Source organism: Megalobrama amblycephala, linkage group LG16 (genome assembly GCF_018812025.1).
Source record: "Megalobrama amblycephala isolate DHTTF-2021 linkage group LG16, ASM1881202v1, whole genome shotgun sequence".
In the NCBI taxonomy this organism is placed as follows: Eukaryota; Metazoa; Chordata; class Actinopteri; order Cypriniformes; family Xenocyprididae; genus Megalobrama; species Megalobrama amblycephala.
In genome coordinates this window covers 22,355,267-22,366,073 of record NC_063059.1, presented here as the reverse complement: position 1 = coordinate 22,366,073, position 10,807 = coordinate 22,355,267, and the positions used below count along the sequence as shown (strand labels likewise).

The 10,807-nt window shown below is 36.4% G+C and overlaps 1 protein-coding gene across 2 annotated transcripts in view; it reads left to right on the top strand.

Moving 5' to 3' along the window:
* Positions 1–85: 85 nt before the first annotated feature.
* The window catches only part of sik2b (salt-inducible kinase 2b), a 43,024-nt gene continuing 32,302 nt past the window's right edge, over positions 86–10,807 (top strand). Inside the window, exons 1-3 of one of the 2 annotated variants that reach the window (XM_048160163.1) lie at positions 86–532; positions 2,918–3,034; positions 7,116–7,179. In XM_048160163.1, the coding sequence (XP_048016120.1) occupies positions 395–532; positions 2,918–3,034; positions 7,116–7,179 (319 nt within the window). In that variant the 5' untranslated portion in view covers positions 86–394. The remainder of the gene's footprint in view (positions 533–2,917; positions 3,035–7,115; positions 7,180–10,807) is intronic. The other variant, XM_048160162.1, reaches the window with a different exon arrangement.

The following is a 10,807-nucleotide window of genomic DNA, read 5'->3' as shown; positions in this document are numbered from 1 at the left end:
ACGTAAGAGGTGGGTCTGGTCGTCTTGGAAACGAATTGGCACTGGAGTGTGGAAGTGCTTCGAAGCCCCGCCCCCTGTACAAATACCCCCATAGGTTCTGACGTCAATGCACGTCAACCAGAGAACATGATGCCTCCTGCAAGTCAACTCGTGTACTCTCGCAAACACAGCTGAAATATTAGAGCTCTATTGTATTGGAGGAGGTGGCGTGACACTTCGCCGCGCTCCTAAACACTCTGCTTCTTCTGGTAAGACTGGAGCGGACCGTCAGCGAGCACCGTGGCCGGCACGCTGGCATTTCTACACGTTTTAGCCTCTGCCGACCTCGTTATCTTGAGGCTCAAGTGGCAGGTCTCTATCTTCTCACCCCAAACCCTAGTGTTTCACTAACAGCATGGTCATGGCTGACTGTCACCAAAAGCCAGTGCTCAGGGGTCCTGTCCGAGTGGGCTTCTACGATATCGAACGGACTCTTGGAAAGGGGAATTTCGCTGTTGTAAAACTGGCAAGACATCGTATAACCAAGACAGAGGTGAGTTGAGAGTATATGAGCTAACCTAAATACACGAACTAACCCTTGTGTATGCACAGAAAACATACAAAGTTACAGTCTCTAAAGCTTTACTCACACTGACACTAGTTTTGTGCATCTTGGGTAATAAACAACCTGTTTGTCTGAAACGGTATCAGAATTGTTTTGCTCGAGGAACAACCTGGAATTGATTTTTAGGAATGTTTTATAACTTAATCTGGGCTGATTTTGTTTCAAAAATATGTTTTTAACCATTTTGTCAACATTTATGTAAAATATTTAATGTTTTTCATTATAAAATAAAATCATAATCAAACCTACATAATATAAATGTTAATAACATAACTTATCTGTCACTTTTCAGTTCACATTTCAGTTTTTTTGTTTTGTTTTTGTTTCTTCCTGACCCTGGTTCAAAGTATGTTGACCACAATTAGATGAAGCCTTTGTGCAGCTTTGCATGCACTGATAAATGCAAGTCCAGCAGCCTAACGCCTCAATGGAAATATGCAGAGTATTCAGGCATTGTCAGCTTTAATTGTGTCTGAAACTATTTGTCAATGCAATTGCTGTGTACAATAGCAAGAAATTATGCTGGTTTAGTGCCCTTTTAATGTGGGCCATGCTGTTATGCATTTATGCAATGGTTGCATAAGCAAAAAGGGGTGATTTTGTGATAATGAATGTCATCTCGTCACAAAACCTGAGCTGATGTTTGTCTCACATTCATTGCAAAGAAACCCTGCTGAGCACCAAATGCATGACACAGAGTTGACACAGAGTCACCACAGTCACAGAAATCAGGGAAATGTCATGAAAAGTATTATTTAAAAAAACAATAATTTTGCATTGTTCCAATTTACACTACATTTTTGCTCTTTGAGTGCAGCCTTTATCAAATGATTTTTAAAAATCCACAGTTCGTGACCTCTGTTGACATTGCCACTGTGTTTGTGTTGCTTTGCAGTAAAGTTTTGGTTAAGGGTGTTATAGGTGAGAGGCTGCAAGCTGTAATTTACGCTTTGTCTGAGAGCTGCTGTGGTTTTCAGGCTGTCTGCAAGTCTGCAGATGTAGAGTTTAGCATTGGAGCAATATGTGAGGGAATTAAGATATTTAACAGGATTATGTTGTACAGAGTTGATGCATCTCTGCAATGGCTGCCTTGAGGCGGATTCATTTTTGTGGGGATGACACTGTCTCGGCTTCCCATCAGTCTCTCTTGTGTTTTGTGATTTCTCTGTTTTCCCTCTGAGCTCTCTTCAGAATACACATGCTCTGTCTGGTACCATGTGTCTACCGCTTTGTGTTTCTGCTCCAGTATTGCCTGCATTGTTCATGGATTCAACGGACAGTTGGGTCACTGTTATTGCCAATGAGAATGACTAACCACATACGCATATGACAGCTGATTCATAGGGGGTGATGTACTGTAATGTTTTACCATTATCTTGGCCCGGAGTCGGTGTGAGAGAGTAGCAGGCCAGTAGACAGAACTGTCACCTTTCCAGTACATTCCAATTTTCTTTCAGTCGTTGATCATTTACATATGTTTTTTATGACTTGCAAACGTAAACATGTGGATTTCTGTGAAATACGGCTTGTTGTTTTGCAAATTCTGCTGATTCCAATCTCACCAAGATAATGTTATCTAGCTGACTAACATAGATGATGTCTTTCTGAAAATGTGTGAAAGAAATCATCAGTTTTATCAATTATAATTATTATCATTTTTTTTAAATTTTGGCACCATATGCCATCTTTTCATCTTTATATTCACTATATCATTATAATATTTTCCTGCTTGCCTGGTCATCAGTTTGGATGTACAAAATGTTGGCAGGGCAGAAATTAGATCTGACCAGTAGAAAAAAATCTAACTTTGGCATTAAAAATAACATCAAGAAACATGCTAAAGCACCACTATACCGTAAATCTTCATAACAAAAATGTTTTATATCACTGTAATGATATAAAACAAAGGTCAAAGTCTTTAACTGTGGAGTCGGTTATGGTTTCTCTGCTTATGTTTACATACCTGAACATTATTATACAGTCAGAAGGGGGATTAAGGTACGAGTGGTTATGAAATGGTAAATTACTCCTGTTCTTCTCCCATTTGTCTGGCAAAAAATGAAAAGCCTGTGGGAAAATGATAAGATAATTTGGATCATTAGCCTACTTCAGTAGTCAAGCCGTTAACCAGACGCTTAGGTGTGTGTATTAGCTTTGCTCAAGTGTATTCTGCCTTTGATCTGCACTGGGGCTTGCAAAGACTGGATCGACTTGCACTGCTGACAGCAACAAGACTAATGAATTTCACTGAGTAGCTTGAGGCGTTAGGCTCCGTACCAATGAAAGTGTGTCTCTGTGCCTTTAATTCAACAGGTGGCTATAAAGATCATTGACAAGACCCAGCTAGATGCTGTAAACCTGGAGAAGATCTATCGTGAAGTACAGATCATGAAAATGCTGGACCATCCGCACATCATTAAACTGTACCAGGTAATGCCTGTCCAGGCCATTTGCTGCTAGTTTTTTTGGCTCTTATATGATAAATTGCATGTGGTGTTCCTCATTTTTAGAAGAATGCACAAATGTGAAATTTCTGGGCTGATAACCGAAAATCAACAGCTTATTATGGCTGGTACAATAACTAATGATTTTACTTTAAAGAGGTCATGACATGAGAAATCAAATTTGCCTTGATCTTTTGACATATTATAACATCCTGCAAGTTTCAAAGTTTAAAACATCCTCCTCGTTATAATCAAAGCATTTAATCAAGTTCCCAAAAAATGGCTCTTTTGGATATTGTGGGATTTGTGATGTCACATGGCCAAATACATTTACATATGACTTCCTCCAGAGCCAGACATCGACAAATAGTTTTACATCGGTTTCTGATGTACTCCATGCATTCGAGTCTGACAACAACAGGACAAATGGAAGAGTGAAAGAACGTTTGCTTTGACGCGTCCAGTTTAAAACATCTTGTTTGCTTCTCTGCACAATATTTTAATGGCACCTCATATCACGTTGGAGGATTATATATATATATATATATATATATATATATATATATATATATATATATATATATACATTATTTTATTTTATTTTTTTTTTCTGAGCATTTTGTTTTGTAAATGAGGCACAGTGTAATGGAGAGTTTGCAAAGAAACTTCTGTTGAAAGATGATGAAGCAGTTAACTGAATTGGATCTGACAGTAGCTGCATCACAAATCGCAAGTAAATTTCATAATGCTTTGTCTTTAAATAAATAATGTTTTCAAAACTCATGTGCAATATGGAGTGACCGTTGATGCTGTTTCCTATGCAATGATGTTTGCCAATAATAACAGTGGCCGTTTACTGACAAACATTAGAGCCGCCCCTTCAAATTGGATAATTTCAGACACTGGGTCAGAATGAGGGTTGAAAATAATCATTTTAATGCATATATACTAATAATATAGAAACAGCAAGAGGTGCAACCAAAAAAAAGACATCCATCAGATGCATGTAAACAGAACGACAATTAAATAGCAGAGGTGGAACACATAAACAGCCCAAGTCATATACAGATGTGTCTTTTTTTAACGTTTTAGCATTTTAACTCATTGCTAACTTGTCTTAAAATGCCTTTCAGGGTCATGCATATACAGTGGGTGACATTGACGCATAAGACTGGTACAAGAAAATATGCCATAATTTACATTTATGCATTTAGCAGATGCTTTTATCCAAAGAGGAACATGATATATTATATATTATATGATATATCATGCACTTCTCTCATTTTACCTGAGGAAATTTTGCCAGATTACCAGCCATTTGTCCAAAGTTAATGGCTAACTACTTTTCACTATAAACTTTTACATGACCACATTAAAGTCGTCCAGCTGGAAAAAGCCTGTTTTTTAACAGGAGATCATTCACACTCTGGAGTCAAAGTCACACAAACACTTAGATGATGAGATAACTTCTCCCTCAATGTGACTTCACTGCAGCATTATGTAAGACTTTAGGTCACTTTGGTTTTTGGGAATGTGTATAGCGCTTCCTTATTATAGAACATACCGGCACCAGTCCAAGCCCCTTACCGTGTAATCATAGTGTATCATTATTTCCAACGGTTACTCCATTCAAACGGCATGGGTCAATTAGTCATTTCCTTTCAGTCCTCATAAACAGAGGGTAGCTCTGCAGGCCTTGCCATCTCATCTCTAACCCCCGGTTTTCCTCTGCCCCATCTGCCACGGCTCAGGGTCCTAACACTAAGCAGCTGCTCCGCACATGCACCCACCCTCACGTATACGTAATGCATCAGCAAGTGGTACATATTTACTGTGATGATCTGCCTCTATTCACACGTCATTCATCAGTAGCATTACATGTGAGCTTTGTCTTTGGACATATCAGATGGAATCACAAATGTGCATATGCAGTGCACATGCATTTCAAGCACACTATAATCCTAAAATTCTTCAAGCATCATTCATGTAGGTTTCTGGGTAATGGCAGTGGCATTTTAACATAAAAATGTAATGATTCATTTTTCTAAATTGCACATATATTACAGTATAAATGTACGGAGCCCCGCACATGACATGCAGGGAAAAAAAGTAAATTGTGCGCACGATTTACTAATATGTTCCCTTGATTTATAAATCGTGCACACAATTTACTAATTTGTTCCCTCGATTTACTAAATTGTGTGCAAGATTTACTATTTCTTTGCCTCGATTTACTAAATCGTGCACACGATTTACTAATTAATTCCCTCCATTTACTAAATCGTGCACACGATTTACTAATTAGTTTCCTTGATTTATAAATCGTGCGCATGATTTACTATTTATTTCCCTCGATTTACTAAATCGTGCACACGATTTACTATTTCTTTCCCTTGATTTACTAAATCGAGCATATAATTTACTAATTTGTTCCCTCGATTTACTAAATCGTGCGCACGATTTACTATTTATTTCCCTCGATTTACTAAATTGTGCACACAATTTACTAATACGTTGCATTGATTTATAAATCGTGCACACAATTTACTTTTTTTCCCTCAATTTACTAAATTTTGTGCATGATTTAGTATTTCTTTCCTTCGATTTGCAAGATCGTGCTCACAATTTACTATTTCTTTCCCACGATTTACTAAATTGTATGTATGATTTTGCAAATTGAAGGAATAAATTAGTAAATCATGTGCACAATTTTGTAAATCGAGGGAACAAAATAGTAAATCGAGCACACTATTTAGCCTACTGTTCCTGTATGTCATGTGCTCTGTATATATGCATAAATGCATATTTTTGATTATTAAGAGAGATATAATAGAATATGTGTAAATGTAGTGCAATTAATTTAAAAATGCTCTCAATATCTCATGCATTAAAAACTCAATACTAAATACTTAACATTTACTACATATGTTATCTTAGCATAGATTAAAAACAGAAATTTATAAGCTTAAATAACATGTTTTTAAGTCACTGTAGAACATCAGTCATGTGTTTTAAATGACTTCTGTGATCCTATGTGGCTTCTTATCATAGAATGACAGAAAATATATATTATTTTGTTGTATTCTTCTGTGATTTTTATTATTATTATTAATAGATGAATAGATAATGTGTAAATGTAGTGCAATTAATTGAAAAACTGCTTTAAATCCACACAATATACATTTGAATAGACATATTCTATAATTTCTAATTGATTGATAGTCCTACTTTGTTCACAGTTATCTTTGACAGCAGCGTGACCCATCCCTTGACTTAATGTGACTCACCACTACTGGCAGTTTATCACATAAACCGACAGCCAACTAATGTAGAATCAACTATTCGAATGAGATAATTTGAGTTATTTCCAGTTATTTGCTTATTTGGCAGCTAAGAAGTGCTTTGTGATCATTGTGTTCTGAACAGCTCTGAGATCACAGCTTCCATCAAAACAAGTTTCTGGAAAGGAGAATTAGTTGAGGAGTTTAAAAGATGATTCATATTCTGGCCTAGTTGCTGATTTTATTAGTCAACCCTAAAATGCCTTTAAATGGGAAGAGCAGAAAATCCCCTACAAGTTGAGCCCAGATTAGGCTGATTTACACAAAAGCCTCTTGGTACAGATGAGACTGATGTATCAGTAAACCCCAAACTAACTGACTGTATAAATGGCCGACGGTAGTGTTTATGTGGGACTCTTTGAATGTTTCTGAATTATAACATGCCGCTTCTCTTCACTACATTTAGGTCTATTCATCTTTTTGTTTGCTTTGGCTAATTCTGGAGTCCTCCCACACATTGCTGGCTCTGACACTGCTCTATGAATTGAGCCTACGAGTAAACTAGCATCCCACTCTGATTCATGTGTGTTTCATTATAATACTGTGAACTCAGTGGGATACTTCAGATTTCAGCTGAATGTAGCAGTCATTTTATCACTCAATGTTTTTGGCACTCTCTATGTGGTTCATGTGTATTTTGGATTTATGTACGCCATCTACCACAGTGTCAAAGACATATGGAGGATATTACCTGTAACATGCATTATATTTTGTATCCTTACGCAGGTCATGGAGACCAAGAATATGCTGTACCTTGTGACGGAATACGCCAAGAATGGGGAAATCTTTGGTAAGTGTTTTTTAGTATTAATGACACACCAGCCATCACTGACCAAAATATTACAATTGATTTGTATGTTACTTGGTTGGTAAAAAATAATTTGTTCATATTGGGAGTCGCACGGTATATACAAAAATGTTGTGGTACCAAACATTTACAATGGTACAATACATCCCCCCTCCCCCAAAAGTGTGAAAGCATTGAATTGAAAGTGCATTGAATATCTAATAATTAATCATTTTTACTATAAAAACAAATATTAACACGTACAGTATCAGTAAATTATTGACCAATTCAATAAAAACCAATTCTGTAGAATTTATTTCTCTGTTTTTATTTAGTTGTTGTTTTTTGCACAAAGCTGACTATCATATTGGAATGGGCATAACTACTCAACAGTGTTGTTGCTCTTGTTCTAGATCTGCCTCTTTATTTCACTGAAATATCCTAATTCCACATATCACTGATATAGAGAAAGTGTGTATTCAGACTAACATCTTTAGGTTTCAGATGATAGTGACAAAGGTCAGGCTGAAATTAGCTCAGGCGTGACAAACAGTCTGTGTGAATAACCATCATGGTCACAAGCAACAAATGTGTCAGTGATGATGATCATATTCTGACGGGTCAGCTGTCTTTCCGTTGCTTTGGAGTTCTGTTCTGTCTGACACACAAGTTCAAAGCTAAGAGCAAAACTGAAGGTTAAAGAAAATTAAAGGAATAGTACATGCAAAAACATTAATTGTCATAATTTACTCATACTCTTGTTATTCAAAGCCTGTGTGACTTTTTTCCCAATCAATACAAAGGGATTTTTTTTTTTAATAAAGTACAGGTACTGGTCACCCTTTTCTTTTACAGTTAATGTGTACTAAAGTGTTAATGCTTCAAAAAGGATGCAAAAGCCCAACAAAAACAGTCCATATCTGCAAGAGTGCCCCAGGGATGACGCGTTTTTGTAGGCAAAACCCGGAAGCGAGTTAGCATTTTAGGACTTCCGGTTCCAACGCCGTCAAGTCTATGCGTTTTTTGAATGGGTTTTTGCTAAATCGCCTGAAATAAGGTCTGTGGTTAACAAAGCCTCTAAATACTTTCACGTTTTGATCTATGACATAAAACACACCAGTTATAACCCACTTGTGATTTTTTTAAACTTTTACTGTGTCTTAAATTCGGCGGTTGCTAACAAATTGCTAAAAGGGACTACTTCCTTTGGCGGGGACTTTAGACGTCATCATGACAAACAGGACATTTGGACAGCATTTCTCATGAAAAAGTGGATAAGTATTCATACACAGCGCAGATCATAATCAGTGAGCATGTTTTTAAATAGAGTTGTTTTCTAAATAAAGTTTGAGGACGCTTGCTGGTGACGACGTTGATCCGCAACCATGGTGTGCTGTAGTCCGTTTATAGCCTACTGTTAGCCTTTTATATCTGACCACTTTATTTAGGCTTCAAAATGTACAAATGTTATGTTAACTTGTAAAGATTATCTTGATAGACAAAACGTGTAAGTGTCATAACCCTTTGTTAAACACAGAGCTTATTTTCTGCGATTTTCCAAAAGTCTATGGGAAAAATGAATAGGCTTTCAGTCGAGGGAACCCATGCGCTGCTAACGCGTCATACCTGGGGCACTCTATATTCAAAGTCATCCGAAGCCATATGATCATTTGTGTGACAAATGAACTGAAATTTAGGTCATTATTCATTGTTAATCTTCTTTTCAGAATGAGCTGTTAACTGTTGCTACCAGATCACTGAGTCAGTGAGTTGAACTTGAGATTAATTAAACTAGTTTTGTGTACTAGATCTACCGAATCTTTGAAATGATCTGATTTAAAAGAACATAGCCTTGTCGGAAGTGGCTCATGGTCCTTTTCCAATCCTGTTCCACTCTCTTCTATCACTTTCTGTCACTGCTTCTACTGCCCTATCATAGCAAAGACATCGTTTTAAATGAACAGTTTGTTCTTGAATCGGACATTGCTACTCCTCTCATGAACATGCCAATGAAACCTAGAAATTTACTCACTTAAATTTCAGTCTGTTCCTCCTACAAAGCTCACAGACAAGTGTGGGTAATAACAGGCACTTATGTGTTGTAACTAGTAAGACACTTTACTGTACTTACTAGTGGTATATACATGGTAACTATGTTGTACTCACGGACAAGTTGGGACACAAATAATGGACACTTACTTACAGTGTGTGCATGTTAACAACAGTACAAAACAGAGGCTTACGAAATAGTGTTGTTTTCTCACTGATGCCATTTAAAAAACAAAAGCAAAAACATAAGCATGGTACAAGATACTGCTTGAGTACTGGATGATATACTATTGAGGTTCAACTTGCCTAATCTTGCCTAAACATAATTGTACCAGGAAAGTACACGTACTTTAAAATAAAGTGCTACCAATGTACAGTATCTCTGAAGGGAACTTACTGTTTTCAGAAAAGTTTTGATGACATTTTCTTTTCCTCTTTCCTCCGTACGAAGTAGTTTATAAGAAACCGCTGCTGTTCCATAAGCACCACCTACTGTCAGAGAGTGCTGGTTTTGTTTTGCGCGGTTCTGTCTTATGTAGCATAATTTTAACAAATCTGAAGTCTAGACCATTCTGTTTTTGCTTTAAATCTTGAAATTATACAATGTAATTCAAAAACTGTTCATGCTACATGTGTGTCATGCTACATGTTTTTTTTTTTTTTTAGTTTAAAGCCATTTTGCCTGTTATAGAGCAAATAAACAACAAATAAAGCTTAAAGAAAACAATCAGCAACCGGTATCGGAATCAGTGTTAATTTCGTTGACGAATAATTTTCGTCATAATTTTCGTCAACGACATTTTTTCACGGACGAAAACGAGACGATGACTAAATAAAAATGCGTTTTGAATGACTAAAACTATGACTAAAATCTACTCTAATTTTCGTCAACGAATAAAAATGAGACGAAATGAAAGAGAGGGGCAATTTGGGAAGATATCCAGTCAGAACTGCTGTCCTGTGTGGAAGATGCGCACATTTGAATTGTAACGTGCTGATCTAACCGCGGGAAACGCGGCGCTGTTGCGCGCTCTACAGGCTCGCGCAGCAGCACATCTGACTGCTGCGCAATTATTGAATAGCGCATTTTTATGCCATGCTATTGCTTATAAGCTAATGTTGATGAATTATGACAATGTTTACTACACGACGTTTATATGGTAGCATGTCACCCTCATGAGCAACCTGCTACAGTGCAGACTGCAGACATTTCAGAATAAGAGTGTATTTCAGGATGGTTTATAATTATTATTTTTTTCCTGGTCATTATTGTTATTTTGTTTAAACAATAAACTGTATTTAATTTAATTTCTATTTAATTCACAGTAAACTACTGTATCTTTTGTCACAGGAAGGAAAGACTAAGAACATTATTTGACACATTATTCAATATATTTTACAAGTATAAGGGTTATTATAGTTAACTAAACCTAAAACCAAAGAAATCTTCATTACTTGATATAAACGTTAACTGAAATAAAAATAAATATATAAAAATGTAAACTTATTTTATTTCATAGTTTCTAAGCTTTAGCTTAACCTGAGGTATTAAAATAAACAGAAATAAAAACTTATAGACATT